We start from the raw sequence: 26,733 nt of genomic DNA on the forward strand, positions 1-26,733 counted from the left end.
AACAAGAGTGATCAGGTAAGGTGAGCTATTACCAGCAGGAGAGAAAAAAAATCTTTTGTAGTGATAATCAAGCTGGGCCATTTCCAGCAGTTGACAAGAACTTGATGTTGGTTTTCCTTCTAAGTTCTTGCCTTCTTGGACTTTGCTAATAATGTACAACTAGGCCATGTTAAGCATGAAAAACCTGCTCTGTGAATTTCAGACTAAAACCGAACCTGCGTCAGTTTGTTTATAGCTTGACAGAAAGGTGTTTGATGTTTTGGCTCTTCACATACAGACTTGAAAGCATGTTTACACCTTTGCAGGTAACATAGCTTTCTAGAGAGGTGTTAACATAGTTTCAAAGCTGACTGCAGTTGGGGCATTTGTTACTTTATTATTTAATTTTGCAATGGCTACCAACACTGCTCCCACATCTTAAGACTTTTCAAATGAGTCCACCATCAAGTGTGGTCATTTTTTGGCACTTTGACATTGACATTTGCTTTAACTGTTAATTCTTAAAATATTTTCATTAGCAGTTCATACTTGCTTCACCTGTTGAATTGGTAATCAATATAGTAATTTAAGCTGTATGGCTGCAATGAAGTTCTTGTGTAGGGTTAGTGAGAAAAAGCCTTTGGCATGAAATTAGTCTTACCTTTTATATATCGAGCAATTAGGAAAAACACACTTATGAAAATTACTTTTGCATTATCCAAACTTGTCTTTATTTAATTTACAAAAATTAGACCATGAGTGAACTATAATTGGGGCCCTATGTAATCTCTCATTCTGTGGCCATAGAACTTGCCACAGAAGTCCTACTAATGCCACAGAATTGTGCACCAGAATCCCAGCTTTCATTTTTAAAGAGCAGTGTTTCTAACCTTCACAGTTGTGAAATCTAAACTGAGTGTAAACTGATGTGGTTGTATCTTCCTGGGTTTGCATAGCACCTGAAACAATAGTTCGTAGGGGTGTGAACGGCCCCATTCATTTGTCAGTCAGTCTCTAGTTTGCCATAGATTTTTTCCATTTTGCTGTAGCCGGACACCTGGTATCCTGTTTTTATATATATTTTTCGGTGTCACTATCTTTCTGGGACCAGCTTGCAGCTTCCTTTTGCTTTCCAGGTTTCCCCACAAGAGGGAGTTAGATTCTAGTACATGCTCACTGCACTGTTTTACCTAACCAGGCAGAAAGAGGTTAAGGGGAGCTGGGCTGCCTGGAAAATAGCTGAATAGTCAAGGCTTAGGGACTGGGGAGATAAGCTGCAGAAGTCAGCTATGAGTTTCCTCATTCCCTGGGGGGATAGGGAGAGAAGCCAGGCTGTTTGGAGAGCATACTGGAAAAACATATCCTCAGAAATCACTGTTGAAAATTTTTTTATAACAATGAATATTTTTTCAATTATGAGTCACAGTTGTGTATGTTTGCATGGGTTGGGGGTATTTTGAGCAGTACGATAGATTAATATTGCAGCATAATTTAGGAGTTGTTGAAAAATTTGGTCCATTGTGCCATGCATGGAGAGCCTCAACCTATGTAGCGTTTTCAAGTTCTTCCCAAGCTACTTCAACATGCCCACTGTAGTCCAGTTGCCATTTTATGCCAATGTGATGGCAAACTAGGTCCTGAAGGGTCCTTGAAAGCCTCTCATTGATCTGGTACATTAGAAAATTCATTCTTAGAGAGCAAGACCTTATTTATCCAAGCAATTCAAGAGGAAGTTCAACCCCAGAGCTGACTGGCTAAGCAAAAGACACGTTCAACTGGAGATTGGGAACTTGACCAGAAAATGTTCATTCATGTATCAAAGATGTATGGTTCCTTCCACAATGCTTCCCAGGGTCACCTGGCCTGAGGCTATTGTAGAGCCAAATGTGGAGAACAAATATTGTATCTTGTGGTCTCTCTCCCCCGCCCCCCCCCCCCCCAAAAAAAAGTCTATGGACTTTGCCTTCCAGCAAGAGTAGCTTGGCGAATCAAGGAAGACAAGACCATAGTCCCCAGTTCCCTCATTTGCTGATTGTGTCAATTTATGGCCCATGGACACTTGCTGCTTATAAGGATCTGCTGAAGGAAAAGCCCACTTGTTCCGTGCCTCCAGAAGCTCAACTTGTTGGCCTAGAACTTGAGGCAAAGGCTCCAAGAGCATGGTTACTCATGAGAGCCAACTGACTTTTATCCTTCCTGGATTTCAGAAATAGTAGTACCAGAGTAATTTTTTTGTGTGGTGGTGGTGCAATAGGGATGAACAAATTATTTTGTAGACCTCCATGTCAAATATAGAACATGCTCTTTTCATGTTTAGAAAACAGTTGTTTCAGCTGTTTTCAAGTTCCTGTGCACAGTCTTGGCCACATCAAATTAAGTGACATCTTTGCTGTTTATCCTTGTATTTCATGAATTCTTTACAGAAGTAGCCAGGCTTTGCTCCTTTCAGTACTCATCAGATGACTAAGAAAACAAACCAGTGGAATCTTAACTTGGTCCTCTGAGACCTGATGAAATCTCCTTTTTAGCCACTTTGCACAGGTGTCAGACCATTTCTGAACTCTGAAAGTAACTTCTTATTTTGACTGGAGCTGGGTGAAGTGGGGACAAGACCCTCCCCATAAAACTTCATGAAAACTTTGTTACTGTTTTTGCACCCCATAAATTGTGGAAGACTCCATGCTTTTTTGCAGCAAAGCACACAGGACTTTGAAGTCCTTTGCCCAAAATTTCAACCAGGGGACTAGTGTAAGTTCTACAAAAGTCTTAATTTTTTTTTAAAAAGGAGAATCCTCCTCTGTGGAAGACATATAGCCCTAAAGGAATGATAGGACTGGCACACTAAGTGTATTGTGTATGAATAGTTATTTTAACATTAAACTGCCCCATTCCATATGACTCCTTTGCAGGACCCTGATCTAATTCCAGGTACCTGTTAGCTTTACTCTGATGTGTGTAGCTGGATAGGTTTCATGGCAGGAGAATATGATTTGTAGACTATATGTTTAACTAATTCAGTGGTGGTTTTTTTGCAGTAACAGTCTAGTGGTCAGATGTTTATTTTGTGAGGCTTTGGTAATATAATGGATACAGTTTTATGTCATAATTAGTGCTTGAGAGCAAGACTTTCTTTTTTAATATGAAATTTTTATGGGTTCTCTACACTATCTTGTCCTTCTGACTTTTTTTTTAAGATTGGCTGGAGAAGTAGCTTTAAAAACTATTTTTTTCCCCGTCTGTTCCTCTGTGAATAGAAATCAAAGGCAGTTATTCATTTAAGATGTTTAAAAGTCATGGTACTCTTCCATTTTAAAATAGAAATGTAGGGTTGGAAGGGGCCTCAAAGGTCAATGCGTCCAGCTCCCTGCACTGAGGCAGGATCAAGTTAAACCTAAGCTATCCCTGACAGGTGTTTGTCAAACCCGTTCTTAAAGTCCTCCAATGGTGGGAATTTTACAGCCTTGCTTGGAAGCCTATTCTAGAGTTAACTACCTTTATAGTTAGAAAGATTTCCTAATATCTAACTTCACTCTCCTTTACAGCAGATCAAACCCATCACCTCCTGTCCTACCTTTGGTTGGCATGGAGAACAATTGATCCCTGTCCTCTTTTTATAACAACCCTTTACATATTTGAAGACTATTATCAGGTCCCCTACCTCAGTCACCTTTTCTCAAGACTACACATGCACAGTTTTTTAACCTTTTCTCATAGGTCAAGTTTTCTAAACCTTTTATCACTTTTGTAGCTGTCCACTGGACTCTCCAATTTTTCCACATCTTTCCTAAAGGGTGGTGCCCACAATTGGACACACTGTTCAGCTGAGGCTTCACCAGTACTGAGTTATCTCCTGTGTCTTACAACATTCCTGTTAATACACCACAGAATGCCATTAGCCTTTTTCACAACTGCATAACATTATTGGCTCATTCAATTTGTGATCCATTATAACTCCTAGATAGTCTTCAGCAATACTTTCATGTGGCCAGTTATTCCTCATTTTATAGTTATGCATTTGATTTTTTTACTTCCTAAGTGTAGTACTTTCACTTGTCCCTGTTGAATTTCATTTGGTTGAATTCAGTCTAATTCTCCTTATTTGTCAAGGTCATTCTGAATTCTAATCTTGTCCTCCAAAGTGCTTGTAATCCCTCCCAGCTTGGTGGTCTCCAAGTTTTAAAAGCATATTCTCCACTCAATTCTCAAGTCATTAATCAAAATTATTGAGTAGTACCAGTCTCAGGACTGACCCATGTGGGATCCCACTAGATATGCCCTCCCAATTTGACAGCAAGCCATTGATTAACTATTCTTTTGAGTATGGTCTTTCAACTAGTAATGCACCAACCTTACAGTAATTTCATCTAGGTTGTTTGAGAATGTCATGTGTGATTGTCAAGTCTTACTAAATTTCAGGATATCATGTCTGCTGCTTCCCCCACTTTCCATTAGGTCAATAACCATGTCAACAAGGAAATTAGGTTTACATGGAATGATTTGTTCTTTGCAAATCAATGCTGGCTGCCCCTTATAACCCTATGATCCTCAAGGTGCTTACAAATTTATTGTGTAATAATTTGTTCCAGTATCTTTCCAGGTGTTGAAATTAGGCTGAGTGGTCTGTAATTCCCTGGGTCCTCTTTATTTCCCTTTTTAAAGATAGGTACTATATTTTCCCTTCTCCAGTCCTCTGGGACCTCACCCATTCTCCAAGAGTTCTTGCAGGTGGCTGCTAAGCATTCCAAGATTGTTTCAGCTAGCTCTTTAAGTATTCTAGGATTAATTTCATCTGACTCTGATGACTTGAATTCATCTACCTTATCTAAATATTCTTTAATCTGTTCTTTCTCTATTGTGGCTTGAGTTCCTTGCCTCTTGTTAATGTTAATTGTGTTGAGTATGTGGTCACCATTAACCTTTTTAGTACAGACTGAAGCAAAATAGTCAAACTCCTTAGCTTTCTTGACATCATCAGTTATTAGTTCTTCCCCCCCACTAAATATAGTGACGTATACTTTCCTTCATCTTTCTCTTGTACCTGTTTATTTAATGTGTGCATAGTCATCTGGCCAAGTGATGGCAGTTCTTCTAGGCCACGAGTGAATCTAGTCTTATACCTAAGGTATCTAAAGAACCTCTTATAGTCTCTTAGGCTAAGGCACAAAATGAGTTATGGCTAGCAAGGGACCTTTCTGATTTTGTCAATAATGCCAATAAGGGTGGTGGTTATAATATCAGGATACTAGAAAGTTGTCGTACTTGCTCCTTAATGTTATGGATTTCAGAGTTGGATTGAGTGCATCTGATTAGTATAAATACTATTATAAATGGTTTGGTGTCTCTTGTTGAAAAGAATCCCAAGCACCTTACAAACTGTAGGCTCAATCCTTTTTGGAGAGCCCAAAATACCTATTGACCTTAGTGTATGTGGGAAGGTTCTCTTTTATGGAAATCCACTGCTTTATCAGGCTTGGAAAACTGTTGGGTTCCAAGTGTTGTGGGCAGAGCGGCAGGTTAGCCTTGTACCTTGTTTGACAGTGCTCTCTAGTAGTGTACCTATGGAACTGCTGTCATATTTCCGATTTTCTGCCTCTATGATCAGAAGCGGAGATTCCTCTGAACTTCCCTCAGGCTTCTTCCTTACAAGACAGACTTTCATTTTTTTTTTCTTCCTCCGACTAGGTTGGCTTACCTCTGATAGGAGGACAGTCTTTACACATGCACCTAGGACAGGGTTTGGGATTAGGCCCCTGATCAACACTGGCAGTGGGTAAATTGTTCCAACAGCAACTTCAAAGGGCACGCCTACTGTGTACAACTTAGCTTGTCATACAATATAGGTGCCTGGCTTTTTGGCAAATGTTGAGCCAAGGTCTTGAACGAAAAAAGCTCAGCGGGGGAAAAAGTTGCAAACAAACATCATGGCCACCAACACAGGCTGGTCAGTCGTAGGGCGAAGAAAGGAGGGTTCTGTGGGACAACTTGTATTGGCCCAGTGGCAGGCCCCTACTGCCCCTGCCACAGTTTCTCTGGGAAGCTCTCTATTAACTCTGTCCTTTCTCTGATTCACTACATTGAATGTTCATCCATTGTGCAACTCTATGTAGTGCTGTCAAGTCATGCTATAGAAGAGAACTTAGTGAAACACCTTGGCTTTGCAAGTAAAAATTGGACACCACGCCATTATTGGCTCAAGTTAATTCAGTCATTCTTCAGTCCGTCATTTCTGAACTCACACCCCCCCACCCCCCGGTAACTTATCTTTTGCCTTCTCCATTAATTTATTCATTTAGGGATGTGTTCATCTCAGTTCCTGAACATTATGGATTGATGATGACTTTGTTTATATTCCTTGTGTAATTCAGAATGCTGCTGTTCCCTACCTCTGCTTTGTTCTCACATGCATATGGCTTTTAGCCCTTTGTGGTGATTGCTTATAAAGTAGTTTTTCTTAAACCTGGTCTACACTTAAAAATTAGACCGAACAGCTATGTCACTCAGGGTGTGAAAAATTTTGCTCCCTGGGCACTGTAGTTAGATCGACTTAACTTCAAATATAGATGGCATTCTTTTATTGACATAGTTGTCTCTGACAGGAGGTATGGATTAACTACATTGATGGAAAAAGCCCTTCCGTTGGTGTTGATTGGAAGCACATACACTATGGTACTACAGTGGCACAGCTGCAGCGATGTAGCGTAGACTTGTCTGTAGTTTAGACTAACGGGCTCTGTCTAGACTAGAAAAAGTTGGGTTTTTTTCCAATTAAGTTTGCTCTGTTGAGCCAGTTTAACTTGATTGAAAACCCCACGCCACACTTATGTAGACAGTTTTACACCTTCAGCTTGATTTTTAGCAAGTTATAACAACTAGGGTCCTGTTTTGATGAGTTAAGCTAGTTCAATTAAAAAACAAAACAAAACCCACACTTCTCTCTTAGCCAAGACTCCATATCAACGTAAGGTATGCTAGCATTGTATTACTGATTAACTTTATTTGGAGGCTAAGATTTCCACACTAAAAGTTTTTTCTTTGAAACGTCTTTGAATAATTTTGTACATCTTCTTCATAAATTATCAAAATACTAACAATTTTTAAATTGAGCAATTCCAGACACTTAGATTTTAGTATAGGATTGTAGCAAGGTTACAACCTGATTAATCTTACAGTATTTTTCTAGTCTTATGTTGACACTGGCTGTTTCTGTAATTTATTATTAACATTATTAATTTTTATAGCACCATAAGTGAACAGGACAATTTATAAATAATCCTGTTATAACCCAAATACAAGGAGGATTAACTTGTATCAATACCACAGTATATGTCTCTCCAGAGTAACTATCTACCAACTAGATCAACAGACTAACTTTAGATCAGTAAGTTTATTTGAATTACTTTAAAAAGATAAACTATATTAAACTAATACAAAAACTATATTAAAATAATTTATATTGTTACTTAAACAAGCCCTTTGAATTTGCAGTTGAGGATCAAGCTTTCAATAGCTAGGTAGGGTGGAATGTAATAGAAGAGATAGTGCTTCTCCATTTTTCAGGTTCAAGGTTTTAATTGCCAAATGTGAATTTCTAGCCTTTTGTACAAATTGTGCCTAAAATTTATTTTTGCCTCCATCATTCCAGAGGTCAAACTTACTTGGTATGTATTCTATTGCCTGTTTGCAGTATGTTTCACAACTGTAGGTTTCAGGTAGTTAGTATAGTTATTCTATATAATGCATATGCATGTTCCAATTCTGCTTGTTAGCTCTCAGAACAAGGAATTATACTTTAATGGGCTTGATCTTCAGGTGGACCACAGCTCCATTTGGTGTCTGTTTCTCCCTCCCTTCTTTCACCCATTTTCTGTCCTGTGAGTGTGAAATAGAGAAGCCTTAAGGTGGTTCTGACTTAGTTTGACAGTAGGTCTGTCGATTAATCGCAGCTAATTCACGCGATTAACGATTAAAAAAAATAATAGCGATTAAAAAAATGAATTGCAGTTTTAATAGAATACCAATTGAAATGTATTAAATATTTTTGGATATTTTTCTACATTTTCAAATATTGATTTAAATTACAACAGAATACAAAGTGTACACTGCTCACTTTATATTATTTTTGATTACAAATATTTGCACTGTAAAAATGATGAACAAAATAGTATTTTTCAGTTCACCTCACACAAGTACTGTAGTGCAGTGCTTCTCAAACTGTTGTACTGGCGACCTCTTTCACATAGCAAGCCTCTGAGTGTGACCATCCCCCCTTATAAATTAAAAACACTTGCTTATATATTTAACACCATTATAAATGCTGGAGGCAAAGCATAGTTTGGGTTGGAGGCAGACAGCTCGCGACCCCCATTTAATAACCTTGCAACCCCTGAGGGGTCCCGACCCCCAGTTTGAGAACTTCTGCTGTAATGCAATTTACAAATGTAGTTTTTTTCATTACATAACTGCATTCAAAAACAAAACAGTGTAAAACTTCAGAGCCTACAAGTCCACTCAGTCCTACTTCTTGTTCAGCCAATCACTAAGACAGACAAGTTTGTTTACATTTATGGGAGATGATGTTGCCCACTTCTTATTTACAAAGTCCCCAGACAGTGACAACAGGTGTTTGCATGGAACTTTGCCAAATAAATACCTTGCAATGCTGGCTACAAGATATGCTAAACGTTCATATGCCCCTTCATGCTTCGGCCACCATTCCAGACGATGTGCTGTTGATGCTTGTTAAAAAAAAATGCGTTAATTAAATTTCTGATTTAACTCCTTGGGGGAGAATTGTATGTCTCCAGCTCTGTTTTACCCACATTCTGCCATGTATTTCATGATCTAGTAGTTTCAGATGATGACTTGGCATATGTTGTTCGTTTTAAGAACACTTTCACTGCAGATTTGACAAAATGCAAAGAAGGTACCAATGTGAGATTTCTAAAGATAGCTACAGCACTCACCCCAGGGTTTAAGAATCTGAAGTGCCTTCCCAAATCTGAGGGACCAGGTGTGGAGCATGCTTTCAGAAATCTTAAAACACTCCAATGCGGAAACTACAGAACCTGAACCACCAAAAAGAAAATCAACCTTCTGCTAGTGGCATCCGACTCAGATGATGAACATCAGCGTGCGTCAGTCCGCACTGCTTTGGATTGTTATTGAGCAGAACCCATCCTCATTGTGGACACATGTCCCCTGGAATGGTGGTTGAAGCATGAAGGGACATATGAATCTTTAGCGCATCTGGCATGTAAATATCTTGTGACGTCGGCTACCAACGGTTCTGTGCGAATGCCTGTTCTCGCTTTCAGGTGACATTGTGAACAAGAAGCAGGCAGCATCATCTCCTGCAAGTGTAAACAAACTTGTTTATCTGAGCGATTGGCTGAACAAGAAGTAGGACTGAGTGGACTTAGGCTCTAATATTTTACATTGTTTTATTTTTGAATGCAGTTTTTTGTACGTAATTCTACATTTGTAAGTTTAACTTTCACGACAGATTGCACTACAGTACTTAAGTGAATTGAAAATACTATTTCTTTTGTTTTTTTACAGTTCAAATATTTGTAATAAAAATAAATATAAAGTGAGTACTGTAAACTTCGTATCCTGTGTTGTAGAAAACCTCCAAAATATTTAAATAAATGGTGTTCTATTAACAGTGCGATTAATTGTGATTAAAAAAATTAATCGCCTGATAGCCCTAATTGACAGTAATGTGTCCTAGGTGCAGTTCTGCCAGCCTAGGACCATAAAAGTACAGCACACTCCAGCCATGCAATGAGCGTGGCCCCTATACCAAGGTGGGGCCTAGAACAAGTGGGATAGAGCTGGCTATGTTGGCTCTGTACTGTCTGGAGAGCCCCCCCATGCAAGGGCACCATCCCCAACCCACCCCTTTAGGACTGTTTTAAACCCTCTTTGCACTAGTAGGGCAATGCCAAGAGTTATGGCATTATATAGGTGGAATCCATTATAGGGTGGAATCACTCACGGTTTCTCTTTCTGGGGGGAGGGGAACAGAAGTTTAAGTTAATTTTATATTTTTTTGGATGAATTCAAAAGTTGTGAATTGTAAGAACTAAGTCCATCACATGCACATGCAAGGTAATGGCCTTTGTCACTGAAGGATTTGTAGTTTAATTTTTACCAATTGATAAGGCCGGATGAAATTTCCTAATTTGTCACAATAAACTGCATTTGTTTTGAACGTGGCACTTGGTGTGTTTATAAGTATAGCAGGAGTTTGATTAAAACTGAAAATAATCTTATTCAATTCTACTGATTCAATGTTTCTCTCCAGATCTGATTAGTGTAAGATGTGACCAAGCAATGGGTGAAATGGATTTGTTGCCCAATATTTCACATTTACACACTGGAATAAAATGTCAAGTTCAGTTTGTGTAGTGACACATTAAATATAATATTTATATATAAATATTTTATATATAATACTCATTGAGGATGTGAACAAGTTTGTATTTTATCATTTTCTACTCATTCAAAAACATTCTGAAATTGTCCATTTTTGCAGTGATCAGTATAGTATATAAAGGGTGATAGAGAGGAAAAATTCAATGGAGGTTCTGACAGCAGTTAAAAGTGAACAGAGAATTTGACCCGGTTGAGTATTCAAAATTTTCTGTACTGAAGTAATGTTGCTTTATAAGATATTACTCGCATGAAAGTTTAGCGGTTGTTTTACCATGTCTCTAAGCTCCGCAAGCATAAACATAGCAGGATAAAATCTAAGTAATGACACAAGTGAAAGGTTTTATGCTGCTTTTAATTGATTAGCTAGAAAATGTTTTTCTTTGTAATCTGATGTAGAAACTAAATCCAATTAAAATCCATGATATGCAAGATTATATTCGTTGAAAAAACGAGTAACTTTTCCTCAGGAAAAATACACTTAAAATATTCATGTTTTGTGGTATAACTCTCATTGTGTGCAGTGGTCATAATTGGACACTAGTTGAGGGACGTCATTTAAATTGGCCCCTTGTTGATGAAAACTATCTTAAATTCTTTTTGTATTGATTTGCTTCTGTGAAGAGAGGTAACTGCATAACTCTTGGAGATCAAAGATGCATCCGATGAAGTGAGCTGTAGCTCACGAAAGCTTATGCTCAAATAAATGTGTTAGTCTCTGAGGTGCCACAAGTACTCTTTTTCTTTTTGTGAATACAGACTAACACGGCTGCTACTCTGAAATCTTGGAGATCAGTGTTTTTTAAATTGCAGTGTGAGGATATATAGGGGAAAACCAGTCTGAATTCAATATGTCATCTTTATCTTTTGAAGTCCTCTGGTGGAGAAATTAAACAAGTGTGTTTAGTTTGAGAGCACTAGATTGAAAACATGCCAAGAAAATGGTGTGACATCTTTGTCCATATACAGATGTGTTGAATTGTTTAGAAAAGCAACCTAGAGCATGACCATTTCAGAGTCTCATCTTCTAAAAGTGCCTTAGAACAGATCTTCAGCTATAGATGGAGATCTAGAATGCTCTAACTTATTTGCTGAGTGACACGTAAGGCTGAGTCTACACTACAAAATAAAGTTGACTTAAGTTACGTCAACGTACAGCCACCATAGTAATTAAATTGTTTTTGCATGTCCACACTACGCTTCTATCGGCAGTGCGTATCCTCACCAGGAGCTCTTGCACTGATTTCACTGTCAGTGTGAGGTGCTGACAGTCTGAACCCCGCCATTGTGGGGTGCTGACAGCCAGAATAGTCTGAAAGGGAGCAGTGTGATGTAAGCAATATGGTGTCTATATGGACACTGGATTGACCTAACTAAATCAACCTAAGTGCTACACCTTTCACAGAGGTAGAGTTATTACGTTGGTGTAGGGAGCGATTTATTGGTAGGGAGCTACATTTTAGTGTAGGTGCTTAGTTAGGTTGATGTAAGGCAGCTTATGTCAACCCAACTTTGGACGAGGCCTAAGATTTAGTTTTCTGATCTTAATAACACCTCTATTTTTTGTGTGCGTGCAAATAAATGTAGGTGCAGTTTTTCACTTAAGCCAAAACTTTTAGAAATGTTAACTGGTGTTGTTTATTTGCCACTATTTTTGGGTCCCCAACTTGACTCCTTGGGCTTCTTCAGAGGTGCTGAGGACTGACTGCTCCTGTTGGCCTGACTGTAGCACACAAAATTAATAAGCACTGGGGAAATGTTTTGGTTAGATATCCCAGGCCCTGGTTACAAAAACAAACATAGCAGCTACCATCTGAAAATCGAACACTTAGTCTGGTTCTCCACAACTATCCAGTTGAGTTAAGTGTTTGGATATGTGACTGAACAGGGAATGACTGCCTCATTGCCCTCTCTATTTTATTTATCTTTTGGGGTGTAATGCAGCACAGTACCATCTGTTACAGATGCTCTTGAGAGGGATTATGATTTTATAACCATTTTCATTGCTAAAATTGTTATGGAAAATTAATTTAGAAGTTAGAGAAATGTGTTGCTGTTTCTGATAACTTTTTTTAAGCCAGGCTAATGGGAATCTGGTTTAATGGCAGGATTTTCTTTCAATTGAAGCACTTCATAAAAGTGAATGCCTTAAAGTCAGAAAAGAATAAGTAAGATATTTTCAGGATTACTCGTTTTAACCTCTTAGCCATGTGGAATGTTTATGGTATTGTATGTTATGCGCATGTAGTATTGTACCATAACTTGATAGACTGACGACAGAAATGTTCTTTAGTTTTAATCGGGATTTTATGATGAGCGTTGGGATAGTTAATTTTTCTTTATATAAAACTTTATAAACCAGTTTTGTGCGAATCCAGACTATTCGCAGTTGGATATACATTCCAGTGTACCTGCTAATTTCAAATGTGTTGGGCTTTTTAAAGATATTTAGAGCTGTTCCCTTTTTGTTCTGTAGCCATTTGCGTGTGCAGAATATTTCTTGACCTCTTTCTTTTTTCGCAGGCATGGTCCTTGTGCGTAGCGAAAATGGACAGTTACTGATGATCCCTCAACAAGCCTTGGCACAAATGCAGGCACAGGCACATGCCCAGTCCCAGCCCCAGAATACCATGACTCCTCGTCCTGCAACGCCTACCAATGCACCACCAGTACAGATATCAACGGTGCCGGTGAGTTTCTCACTTTACATAAGTAAGAAAATCATTTTCCTTAAATATGTCTGTGAATGTAGTCCTTAGGAAAGCGAGGGACTAATAATGCTGGTTCTAGGCAGTAATAAGTCAAGGCAGTGCTGTACAAGCTTCCCCAAACAGCACCGCCACAGCGCCCCAACCCTAGTGTGTTACACTTCGGCTGGTTTTCACTGAAACTGATCTTCACTGCAGTTGGCTGGCAGTAAATTTAAAACTAATTAAAAGAAATACTTTTAGACCATGCATAATTAACCCATGGAGCTCATTGCCATAATAAGACATTGAGGCCAAGCGCTTAGCATGATTTTTTTGTTTCAAGGATTAGGTATTTCTATGTCTGAGACCACCATGGTTACATTAAATAGGGTAAAAAAAAATCCTATTGGCAGGTTGTTCCATAATAGCCCACTATGGGGTTTCTTGCACCTTCCTCTGAAGTATCTTCTACTGGCTGCTGTCAGAGGCAGGGTACTGGACTAGATGAACCATTCCTCTGGTCTTGTATTGCAGTTCTTATGTTCAAACTCTAACATAGTTTGGATTCTTTTGTAGGCTCCTGGAACGCCTATAATTGCACGGCAGGTGACACCAACTACTATAATCAAGCAGGTGTCTCAGGCTCAGACAACTGTACAGCCCACAACAACGTTACAGCGTCCTCCTGTAGTGCAGGTGAGTTTGTAGAAACATACATATGAACAATGAAGTTATGAATTGCAAAAATAACTTGGAGTAAAATTCTGTTTGGGAATATCTCTGGGTGAGCACTTAGAGTACATAGGACACTTTTCTCCACTCCCTAAAATGTCTGATAATCTTCAACTATGTCAGATTTTGGACTTCAGCTACTCAGCAACATTCCTTTCAAAGTCAACTTTCTTTTTGAAAGTCCTGTGTTTGTTTAAAATACCTTCTGTGCTTTCCTCCAAAGGAACAGACACACGTTTCTCTTTGGATTTGAAACACTCTTTGATGCTACAGGACTATAGTTCCATTATTGTCTCTGCTTAAGCTTTTTAAAGGGTTCTTATTCTAAACTTCCTCCTCCCCTGTAATTCTTCTTTTACCTTTTCATACCATTGCTTTATCGTCTCCCGCCTCCAGCTCTTCTGCTTTTGGTTTTTATGTATCCACAGGGATTCAGTATGCCTCAAGGATGTCTCATGGTGCCTCCTCAACTTGGGGGACTCTGTCCTAAGTTCAGCCTGACTGATAGGGTGACTCACACTTTCTAACCACACCACCAAGAAAATCTGAAAGTAGGGATGGAATGTTATATGCAGTACTGATACCATCTGATTCCTACATCCTAACCTTCATTTTTTCATGCTTTCTTTCCCCTTTAACCTGACAACAGATGAATCAATTAAGGGTTTTCTTAAACGTTCCCCTCCTTTACACTGAGCACCAAGTGCACAGTTCTTGTTCCCCTTTAACCTAATTTTAGCCTATACTGAGGGGGAAGAATCTGCAGTGGCCTTTCCAGATTTGAGCCTTCTTTTATGCAATAGTGCCTCCCTCATTTTCACAACTCTTGTGCTGGATGAGCAAATTCACTCTGTCTTCATTGCCTTTTGGAGTGAACACACAATGGTTTTCACTTCGTTCTTCTATTTTCCTAACAGCGGTGTAAGTTGGGTAATCTTCTCCTTCCCCTCCTCCCAAAACACAATAAAACATTGCTTTGAAAAATCTAGAGTGCCTTCTCTTGGGTACCTTGTATAGTACAGAAGAGTAACTTTTGATAAATGGGCTATTAATACAAATGCTGAAAACTAGTCCTAATGTGCAATTATTTTCTTGATGCAAAGGCATTGTCATCAGTAGTTTAGAAATACACCTTGAAAGCCAACAGGCAAGTAGTATAGACGAAAGAAGGATCTAGTTATAATTTTAGTTCTTTAAAGACGTTATTTCTGCATCGTTCGCTGTTTTGTCTGTTTAAAACATGCTTGGAACTACTAAATTGTTTGAAAGAGCTCGTCTCCCTCTTCTGCATGTTCTCCCTAAATTTCAGAATCTGGCTGAAGGGTTCTACCACTACAGCCATTTTTTTAAAGGAATATTCAAATTAAAAATAATATTATACAAAAAAACTTGGATTTTTCTGTGCGTTAGATTAATATTCAATGAGTTTTGTATAACTTTATGAAGAAAATTATTCTCTCCAGCTATTCAACCAAAAGGTAATAGAAACAACTGAGAGTGAAGTCTTTACCCATTATGCCTTCTAAAAAAACCAAATCCTCCTTTCGGGAGGAATGGCAGGTGAGGGAAACAGGTAAACAACTTTGGATGTCTAGGTAGCAGAAATATAGCACTAGCTTAATAATGCTTTGGGATTTGAGCATGTTTTCATGCTCAGTGTTATACTTTCTTTTATCCTGTAACCAAAACTCATGTATTCTTTAATCAACTTTCAGTATTTTCAGTTTTAAATATGTAGTGTGTTCTGCCATCTGGTGGTTCTTTCTTTGAACTGCGACAGATGGCTGATACTATCAGTACCAGTTTTGGTTTTTTATAGCAGCTGTGAAGGATGTTCCATAGTTTGGTTATTCCTTCTCCTTCGGTTATGTGGTACAAAGACAGATTTTCACACACTCCAAAAGGGATAACCCATGTCTGTATTCTCTACAGCCTCAGATTGTTCTGGGTGGTACCGCACAAACAACTGCATTAGGTACAGCCACAGCTGTACAGACTGGAACTCAGAGAACTGTGCAAGGAGCAACAGCAACCTCTACTGCTGCCACAGTAAGATCATGGTTACCAGCTCAAACTATACATATGTTTAAAATTCTGTGCTACTGTTCTCATTATACACCTGGTGTACATACACGTAAGTAAATGTAACATTATCAGAGTAAGGAGCAAATCAAGACTGAGTTCCCTTGAGTTATTGATCTTACAGCAAATAATGAAATTTAGCAGAAAAAATATAATTTAGGATACTTGTAAGCAAGAATGAGCTGAATTTTGATTTATAACAACCTTTCTTTATGGTTGGTAATGTAGCATTTATATAGAACTCTTCAAAGCACTTTGACTGCCCTCTGGGACATGGGCAAATTACTATGATTTATTTAGTGTCCGAATAGGATTAGAACTCAAGAATTCCTGGTTCAAGATATATATCAAATATCTTCAAGATAGGCAGTGAGTGATGGCATAAGAGACAGAATCAAGCTGGAGTGCCCTTTGTTCTATAAGGAGATAAGCATCAATACCTACTTGCTTCTCCTATTATAATACACTATTTAAGCATGAGGTTACATGGTGTGGTCTTGACTTCCATTCTCTAAATATCTTATATGCACACCAACTTCAAACATAATTGTAAATTACTATGTTTTCATAATTGAAATATAAAATGTTTCATTGCATCACACCTGCAAACATTCTGTCAATTTTATTATACACGTCACACTATCTGATATGTAAAATCTTAGCTAATATTCTGTGTGTTGTGGGGCTACAGCAGAAAGATCTAAGGGGTCAGAGGACCTTGCACCTCACAGACCACAACCAGGTCGTAAGCCAAAGGAGTTCTTTCTTTGTAAGCAACCATTAGAGCACGCAACCACTTTGGAAGCACCCGGCCTTTGAGAGTATCACCTGTGTGGTGCTTTCATATTTCAGGGTAGCGGGAACTGGAAGTCCCCAGGTCACTTTGAAACCAGTGCTTCCCATATGACAAACTTTTTGGTAGGAATAAAATATTTGCTGCTTATTTTTTTTATACCATCATGTAAAAAAGCATGTCCGGTAAACTTCCAACTGAAGAGGCACATCTTGCCTTCCTCTTATTCTGCCTAACTTTCTTTTCCCTCCCCAATAGGAAACTATGGAGAATGTGAAGAAATGCAAGAATTTTCTATCCACATTAATAAAACTGGCTTCATCTGGAAAACAGTCTTCAGAGACTACAGCTAACGTGAAAGAGCTAGTACAAAACTTGTTGGTAAGAAAAGCTCATTAAAACTACTGAGAAATCAAGAGATGCTGGCTAAATTTTTAATTCACTAAATTAAGTTTTACGAAAAACAGGGTTTTATAAAACCTAAGATAAGTAGATATTCTGCATATGGTTTCCCTTGTTAATTAAAATGGACTTTTTTAAACCCAAAAGTTTCCTGTAACATTTGCAATGCAGATATCCTACCATTGTACTAGAATGGGGTTCTCAATCTGGAGATCGGAACCCCTCGGGGTTGTGAGGTTATTACATGGGGGGTCATGAGCTGTCAGCCTGCACCCCAAACCCGCTTTGCATTTATAATGGTGTTAAATATATAAAAAAGTGTGTTTAATTTATAAGGGAGGGGGGTCGCACTCAGAGGCTTGCTATTTGAAAGGGGTCACTAGTGTAAAAAAAAAAAAAAAAAAAAAAAGTTTGAGAACCACTGTACTAGAATGTGCAACTGATTAGCCTACTGTCATGATATGAGATAAGTGGAATGCAAAAAGAATGCAGTATGAATGGTGAATATTTAAATTAGAGTTTCAAATTCTAAACGTTTTACTGATCTAAGGTGGTATTAACGAGTATAAGGATTTTTTAATTAAAGGCCCATTATTATGCTCTGAGTATGAAAATTCATAATTTCTTATTTATAGCTGTATTTTTGGACAATAACATTACATACCAATATTAAAAAAGATGAAATTTTTAGTATTTGTAGAATACCTGGCAAAATTGTATAGCCTATGAATTTTTAAAACTGAATGTGCTTTTTGTGGACCAAAAGGAAAGTTGTGTGTTAGGATCTATTCATAATATTAAAACTTTCAAGTAATGTTGCAATTCAGTTTCCACTCTCTAAATCAATCAGGGCTGTGGAATTTTTGATCTGGTCTAGGTTGGTTAATTGTCTGAGACTGGTGTAACTTGTATTTCAGAGTTGCACTCTACAAAATGTATATGACCATAATACTCCTGATAGATAAAAATAGCCAGCCACGATGGAAATGACAACTTACTTTTAAAAAATTAGTTGACCTTTAGAAATAGGTGTGGGCCTTAATGTCCAAAGTTCATTTATTTGGTGAATTTGAATATCTATTTTGTTTCATAGGATGGAAAAATTGAAGCAGAAGATTTTACCAGCAGGCTGTACCGAGAACTTAATTCTTCACCTCAACCTTACCTTGTGCCTTTCCTGAAGGTAATTCATAAGTTCCATATTCTTTTATTATCTTTCCGTGCTTATCTGAGCAGGAGCACATCAATTTAATGAGAAAGATGCTCTTCTAGAACAATATGCGTGCATGTTTTAAATGTTACCTGATCAGATTTTTAAAAAGATCCTTTAAAATACACAAATACATGTTTTGCTTCCCAGTCTCCTGAGATTTCTGCCCCCCGCACCCCTCCAATATTTTAACTGTACTAAATGAACACAGGTTCCACTGTAATGGCTAAGTTATTTTTGTGAGAAATCTGGAACGTAATTATTCTTTTCAATGATCAAAGCCATTTATCTCTGCACGGTGCAAAACCCTTCAAGCAGTTTGCACCTTAGTGTGCAGCCCAGCGTGACCAGATGTCCCAATTTTATAGGGACAGTCCCAGTTTTTGGGTCTCTTTCTTATATAGGCTCCTATTACCCCCCACCCCGATTTTTCACATTTGTTGTCTGGTCACCCTAGTGCAGCCTTGGCAGGTAGACCCAAGGATTGAATAGCATGGAGACTGATGTATTCTCTCATTCGTAGAAGTGATCTCAGAGGAACAAGCTTGAAGCACTCTGATGGAGCAGTATGGGGAAACTTGCACTGTTGGTGCCTCTGCTGTTGTGTTTTATGGATAAACCAGAAAATATACTTTCCAGGGCTGTCTAGCTGGTACTTTTCATAAATACTTATGTAATCATGATTATTGTCTCTGGAACCCAAAAGTGTGGTAGGCACCTCACAGAACAAGTAGAACGTCACTATACTTGCCCCAAAGGAACTTGCAAGCTAAAATTACACAAAGTGCAACAAGGAAAACTACAAAGAGAGGAGGCTTGGGAGGACAAGGAGCACACAATAACAATGTTTGACTGTATAAATGTTTAAGGGGGGCAGAGTTAAGGTTGCATGTGCAGCCTGCACTTTGGCATTTCCTGTCTCTTAAGGCTGCATAGCTAAGCACTTAACATTGTTATTGCCTTTTCCTGCCTTTGATATATAAGGAAATCTCTGACCTATGTAGCAAATGGAAAATTGTGGTTTAGGATTCTAAAATCTTCGAGCAGCGTTACCATACTGTGATGCTTCACTGCTGGAGGAGGGGATACCGAGATGTATCAGTCCACTCAGCACTAGATGCCCCCCTGTGGCCAGGCATGGTGTCGCAGCTCTCTCACTGGGCTAGTGCACCCTGGCAACTGTTGCTCTGGTGCTATAGTAATTCCTCTTCCAGTGACCTAGCCCTCTGGCTGGGTCACCCTCTTAAGTCAGAACTGTCCAAACTAAAAACAAAATCTCAAAGTCTTAACACAAAACAGATCCTTCTGCCCTCTCTGGGGCTGTTTCTTAGTCTGTCTGAGGTCCAGCCTGCAACCCCTTTCACTGGGGCTGGTAGGGGAACCCTGTCCCACCTTTGCCCTGGGCCCAGGGCCCTGTACTGAACAGTGACATCTGCTCCTTTACCTGTGTTGCAGTTTTTCCTGGGCCATTTCCTACCTTGAGGCTTTTTGCTTTCCGTCTGGGTCTCCCAGTCTCTTTCCTGTCTAGTCAGGTTCCCTCCTTGCTCGAGCGCTTTCCTCCCTACTCTGAGCTTCCTATCCTGCTCTGACTTTCTGTCCATCTCTTTCCCTATCTGCTCTTTATTACTACTTTAATCCTGGCTCCTTTTTACACAGGAATCACTTCATTCCTCTTGGGTGGAGCCATTCTTCAACCAGATTGGTTTAGCTCCAGGCTCACCAGCTCCTGGGGCAAGTCACCCTGTTAATCCAGGTTGGCAGTACTTTGCTACTACCTGCCCTTAACACAGATAAGACTTCCTCTTGCTGACTCCATCAGCCTCTGGCAACACATGCTCCACCTTCCAGGCCTCGCTATCTCTGTATCAGATAGTGATTAGGCACGCCAGGACTCCTAAGTCCTCAGAGCATCCCTTTGGCATGCTCAGCCCCTATTCCACTGAATACTCACAGAACTCTCAGATCCTCTCCTCCCAAAGAAATAGTACGGACTAGCTTGCAAGATTCAACTCTGGATCTATATTTATAGTGAAAGCAAGAATAAACTTATCAAAGAACAGTGATGTAAATGACAGAAAGAATACTGGAAACAAATGGTTATATATAAAACAAAAGCCTAACTTTCTATAACCTAAACTTAACTCAAGACAATCTCCTGTCTTCTACAAGATACCCCAAGTCCTTTTCCCAGCATTTTCAACCAGGATGGTTGAGGTTGCCCCTTTAGTCAGATCAAGCCTGCAGGCAGTTTGTCTTCACCAGTGGAAGTGTCTTTTTGCATCCCAAGATACACTTTATAAGCCCTTTGATCTTCATCTGAAAAACAGGATTTCCCACACTCCGTGTTTTACTCTTCCTGTTAATTTCTTTCTGAAGTTTCTGCAAGCTCTCTGTTAGCATTTGACTCAGTATGCTAATAGACTTCCATTGTGAGACATACAGTGGTCCACCAAGGAGATGTGTCCCACTTCCTATCTGGAGAATTTTGTCTCAAGGTAGGCTACTGTTGAATGGTCAGCATTTTAACTTCAATGCCTAGAGAACATAATTTTCTGTGTGTGTGTGTGTGTGTGTTTTTTATATATATATAAAGTGTGCGTGTGTGTGTATGTGTATGTATATATGTATGTAACTTCTCACATTCTCCATATATACATCTTACAATGATTATGATGACCAGTATGATACAGGCTTTTATTAGACCTTACATTACATTTTCTTGATGAACCCAGGGGATCCTTATACCCGTGTCTTCTGTTAGATGGTATCCAGAGGTCCTTGGGTCACACGTATGATGTTTTAACTGTAAAACCAGACACATTTTTGACTGTTTGAGATTAAATGCACTGATTCTTTTTTTATTTTTTTAGATAATAGCTGCATAGTTCCTGTTAGAGCTCCATGGTGGTCTAGGATTTCTGTGCTCAGAAAAATTTTAACTGAACCAGAATTCACCATAGTTATGTGAAAGTAAATTCTTTCATTCTCTTTTTTTCTTCAGAGGAGTTTACCTGCCTTGAGACAGTTAACCCCAGACTCGGCCGCTTTCATTCAGCAAAGTCAACAGCAGCAGCCCACAACGCAAGCAACAACTGCGCTGACAGCTGTGATGCTGAGCAGCTCAGTTCAGCGCACAGCGGGGAAGGCCACTGCCACTGTAACAAGTACTCTCCAACAGCCTGTAATTAGTCTAACTCAGCCTACGCAAGTTGGGGTTGGCAAACAAGGGCAACCTACACCACTGGTACGTAAACCGAAGTGCATCATGTATTGGCTTTTGAAGTGTAATGACTATTCTTCACAGTTTAGCTCAGCCAGAGACCTTTCTGTGAACATTTAAAGAAGGTAACTGCTAAGAAGAAAATAATGTATTATTTTAAATACAGCAATGATCAAAGTCCTCTATCATTTCCTAATTATTAAAAATAAAAAATCAGCAAATTCTTTCAGTCAATGCAGAGCCAGGTCGTAAATTCTTAGAATTGTTTTAAATAAAAACTGATGCAGATTTTAGGCCTGTGTAATGATAAAGTATTGTAGGATTTTTTTTTTTTTTTTTAAATCTAGGTTACACGATTTGTGGCTTTTTTAGGAATGTAGATCATTTGGTAGCTTGTATTAATCAGAGATGGGAAAGAATATTAATATTCCATTTAACAAAAGCCCGTTATAACACAATTTTGATATCATTCTAAGGGACTTGATCAACATATTGTAATAGACCAGTCTACCACGTGCTCATGTTAAACTTTGAATTGTCCAGAGAAAATACAAAAGTATTCACATCTATTTTGAGTACTAACGTGGCACTTATCACCATAATATGGTTACAGTGATTAAAATATTATCCTTGCAATACTTCTGTGATGTAGGGAAGTATTACTGAGGCGCAGAGGGGACGTCTACACAGCCCGTGGGAGCATGCCTCCTCTGGTTTGACAGACTCTGTGCTTGTGGGGCTTATGTTAGTGCTTTAAAAATAGGTGTGTAGACAGCACTTCGAAGTTGAGGGTTAGGCTGGTTTTGGGCTTTAAGCTGCAACTTCAAAGTGCTGTCTACATATCTATTTTTACAATGTTACCATGAGCCCCACTAGCTCAAGTCTGTCAAACTGGGCTGGGAGGCTTGCTCCCACAGGCTGTGTAAATGTAGCCAGAGAGATTGATATTTTGCCCAAGGTCACACAAGAAACTTTGTGGCAGAGCAAGAATCTGGAGGTCTCCAGGCCCAGTCCACATTAACTCTAATGACAAGGCCGTGCTTCCTCTTTTGCTTTGGTCAATTTTCTGGAATGCACATAAAGATAATAGTAATAACAGAAAAGGAAGAAACCAAATGTGATGATGTAGAATCCCTTCTCCTTGAGGCAGCAAAGTATTGTTCTGTATTTATGGTGGTTTTTCCAGATGGGTTTGAAGATTATTTATATAGATAATTTATATTTAGTAGTGTATTGGCCAGTATTGATATTTATTGTCATGTCTGCTTAGAAGCTACTTCTGTCCAGAATTTGAGGGATTGAAGGCAGGCGGCAGAAACTGTAATACTAATAGCATCTTTGTAGAAAGGCATTATTTGTTTATTTCCTTTAGACAAATGAATTCATCCGGTCTCAGTGCAGGGCACTGGATTTAATGACTTCTCAAGGTCCCTTCTAGGCCTACATTTCTATGATTCACTATGACCTATCGGCAGTCTGGGAAAGCATAATGAAAATTAAGCATAATGTGTGAATTATTTTCTTCTTTTGTTTAACAGGGCACTGACCATATTTACTAGAATGGAACAATTACTAGTTTACTAGAATATATGTGCATATCAGTTGTGTGGTCTTCACACCAATATGTAGCAGTGTGGGATAACTTGTGGAGAACTTGAGCACATCTAGCAATAGAAATGTGGAACTAATTATCTACAGGGGATGCCTTTGCAGTGATTAAGATATATGATTGAATTTTTAAAAGCTATCCCGTAGATCAGTGGCAGTAGATTTGATACTTAACCAAATTCTCTGGAGAGGGCCATGATAGACCATCATTCTCAAAAACTTTCATTTGATGATGGTGATGCCTTCTGATTTAAAATCCACTTTGCTTTTTGTGCCCTGGGCTCTTTTTTGGGAAGGTGGAAGCTATAGCAACTTCATCTTAACAAATAGAAAACTATCTCTTTCAGATGTTAGTTTGAATACCAAAAGCATCTCTTGCTGTCAACTATCTACACTTGGAAAAAGGAAAGATTATGGGTGGTTCTGGGAATAGGACATAACTCCATGTGGATGTCTTAGACTCTACTAATATTTTCATAGACAGGTGGAAAAATTAAAAAATAGGCTGGAATGGATAGATGGCTTTCTCACTGCTTAACTCCTGAGATTCCTAAGAGGCAGATTGCAAAATTAGGGTATTGCACTCTGATCAGAATCAGTATTTTCAGCAAATATGTCCCTCAACTAATGATCTGCCTCCAACTCTCTTAGCCTGTACTCCAAACTTCCTTGCAGGAGAAAATGGTAAACTCTTAGAGCTTATCCAGTGGACTATAGATTTGTTGTGTGAGAGAAGAATCTTTGATCCTGCTATACTCTCTCCATTTAAATAACTGGTTTTCCTCTGTTCAAGAAAGGTCTGACTTAAATGCCTGGCACTTCACATTTTCAAAGAGATTTCTTAAATTAAGTAATCCTCAGAACTGACAAGGAAGTAAACTTGACTATAACTGGTTTTACACACCAGAAGACTGAGGAACAGTGATGTTAAATGACTTGTTGAAGGTAATAGCAAATTAGTGGTAGGACTAGGTAAGACTTGGACGTTCCCAGGGGTTAGACCTTCACTTGATACATTAGAAGGTCTTTGCTATTCAGAATTTTCAGTAAAAAATCTAAAGGGGAGTTGCTTGTAACAATCCAGTAAAAAAACCTAGTGTTAGGATACCATCTTGAAAGAAATATTTAGTAGTCGATAGGTTGTCTGACTAATGTATAACCGGGTGTGTTGACTTTCTATTAAGGCATTTGGAGCCTACCGAAGAGAATTATAAATCTATCATTTAGTCCTTAATACTTGTTGCTGACTTACAAGAAGTCAGACTACATGCCCAGTAACTGTTTATAAAGAAACACATGGGGCAAAGGTAAAGCCAGAGTCACAGAATTATGGAAGTTATGATCTTGGGTCTGGAAGGAGTTCGTAAACTCTCTTTTTGTGGCAGTTTGGTAGTAAAGGATTACTGAAAACTGAAGAATTCTAGTTGCGGCAAAAAAGCTCGTTCATGCTAAATCACTTTCTTTAGCATCTGTGGTAGCATTGAATCACAATTTGACAGGTTGCAGTTAGCAGGTGGGCTAAAAAGAGAAGCTTCCTGTTAAACTCGTCTTCAGTTCATGAATCCACCACTTGAAATGTTTTCCCATCTATTTTTGAGAAGGAGACAGTGATTCTGAAAGGTAGACATGAATAACTGTCTTAAAGTCAAGTTTTTATCTAAGGGTCAAATTTTCAGCTACTTTAACCCTTATCTGAACATGCACATGGAGATTTAGAGACTTTAGCTGACCATTTGACCCTAAATATCTTTAGAAGTTGGCTAATTTTGACTTTTGCCTATAGAGAAGAAATTTAACCTGCAGCAACTGGACTGTTAATTTTCCATGAAATAGGGTATATCTAAAGAGGGTTAAAAAATAAATACTTGAAGATTGTATTGATTATAATTTGCTTTTGCTCAAACACGTCTATTCACCAGTCTAAAGGTTGGCATAAGGATTTGGTTTATCCATTTGATTAACATTTTGTGCATCATTGTTCCTCAAATAGTTTAACATTATTTCCTCTCAATCTATTGGCAGGTTATCCAACAGTCTCAAAAAGGAGGGGCATTGATAAGGCCTCCACAGGTAACGTTGACACAAACCCCTATGGTAGCATTGCGGCAACCACATAATCGTATTATGCTTACAGCTCCTCAACAAATTCAACTGAACCAACTTCAGACAGGTAAGAAAATATTTTTGATACTCTGATGTTCTTTAATATGAAGGGTCTTTTAAAAAATGACCCTTAATACACTTCTAAAACAGGATTGTTACATTATTCGGGAATGAGTATAGCTGAAAGGTTTTACTTTTCTATTAATAATACTTCGCTATTATGTAGCACTTTGCATCATTAGATCTTGAGGGGTTTGACAAAGGAGGGTTTTAAAGCTGGGGATGCTGAGCGAGACAGAGGTGAAAGGACATTCTGAAGATTACCCAGTAGGCCAGTGTCAGATTTAGGAGTAGAACCCAGGTTTCCTGAGTCCCGGTGCAGTACCCTATCCACTAGGCCAGTGTTTCTCAATGACTGGTCTATGGATTGGCACCAGTCCCTGAGATCTCCCTGACATGGTTTAGGAAGGCAGCAAGCTTGTATCAAAAATGTTGAGAAACACTGCACTAGGCAACACTGCCAAGTACTGCTGTGTCTCATTAAATCATTCAGAACCAAATGTTTTCCTTAGATATGTGTGAATCTTTTATCAAGTTTAGAGGAAGCCACTAGATAAATGCATTCAAAGTCAGCATTTGGTTGTTGCTTGTTAAAGCCTCTGTCTAGTTAGAGAATAAAACTAGAGGTCAGCAAAGATCCTGGTTCCTAATTTTGCACAAGGCACTGTAGTAAATTCATGTTGCTATAGCTAGTGGTTTGCTTTTGTTTCCAATAAGTCTCCATCTTTCTTACACAAAATACACTTTTTTTTTTTCCTTAAAAAGCTGACTCAAGTACTCCTTTTCTTTTCTAGCAGTGTTGCCCAATCTTATTACACAGGAGGGCCACATAAACCTAAGCACAACTTTGTGTGGGCCAAACAGATTTACCTAGTTTAATAAGATTTAAAGTCACTTGTATTGATTTTTATATTTTAAGTTCAGCTTGTTTTGTATGTATTAGACAATACTGTATGTATAAACAGCCTATTTACAAACTTGTGTAAGCTAAAGCTATGTCTGCACTATGCTGCTTTTAGTGACATGGCTGTGCAGCTACAGCCACGTTGCTAAAAGGCGCGCAGAATAGCCGCTGTTTGTTGGCAGGAGAGACTCCTGCCGACAAAGCACTGTTCATACTGGCACTGTTGTCAACAAAAACTTTTGTCTTTCAGGGGTGGGTGTGTGTGTTTTAACACTTCTGAATGACAAAAGTTTTGTCTTTCCCTTGCCAGTGTAGACAAAGCCTCAACTGATGTAAACCTGATGACAAAAGGCTGATGAATCTGCTGTTAGTATATTGTGTTAAAGCAGGCTGCAGGCCTTATGAAATGCTCTTGTGGGCCATGTAGGCCCGCAGGCCATAGGCTAGATATCTCTGATTATCTGTAGTATAAATAGGGCTTGTGGCAATTAAGTTTCTTGTGTGAACATCAGTTTA

At 38.7% G+C, this 26,733-nt stretch overlaps 1 protein-coding gene across 3 annotated transcripts in view; it reads left to right on the forward strand.

The window, feature by feature from the left end:
* TAF4 (TATA-box binding protein associated factor 4) overlaps positions 1-26,733 on the forward strand; it is a 66,062-nt gene that overhangs the window by 16,252 nt on the left and 23,077 nt on the right. For 2 of the 3 annotated variants that reach the window (XM_073309179.2, XM_073309181.2), the window contains exons 3-9: positions 12,937-13,103; positions 13,680-13,799; positions 15,768-15,884; positions 16,969-17,091; positions 18,206-18,295; positions 21,324-21,566; positions 25,173-25,320. In XM_073309179.2, the coding sequence (XP_073165280.1) occupies positions 12,937-13,103; positions 13,680-13,799; positions 15,768-15,884; positions 16,969-17,091; positions 18,206-18,295; positions 21,324-21,566; positions 25,173-25,320 (1,008 nt within the window). The remainder of the gene's footprint in view (positions 1-12,936; positions 13,104-13,679; positions 13,800-15,767; positions 15,885-16,968; positions 17,092-18,205; positions 18,296-21,323; positions 21,567-25,172; positions 25,321-26,733) is intronic. The other variant, XM_073309180.2, reaches the window with a different exon arrangement.

Source organism: Lepidochelys kempii, chromosome 13, assembly GCF_965140285.1.
Source record: "Lepidochelys kempii isolate rLepKem1 chromosome 13, rLepKem1.hap1, whole genome shotgun sequence".
Classification (NCBI taxonomy): Eukaryota; Metazoa; Chordata; order Testudines; family Cheloniidae; genus Lepidochelys; species Lepidochelys kempii.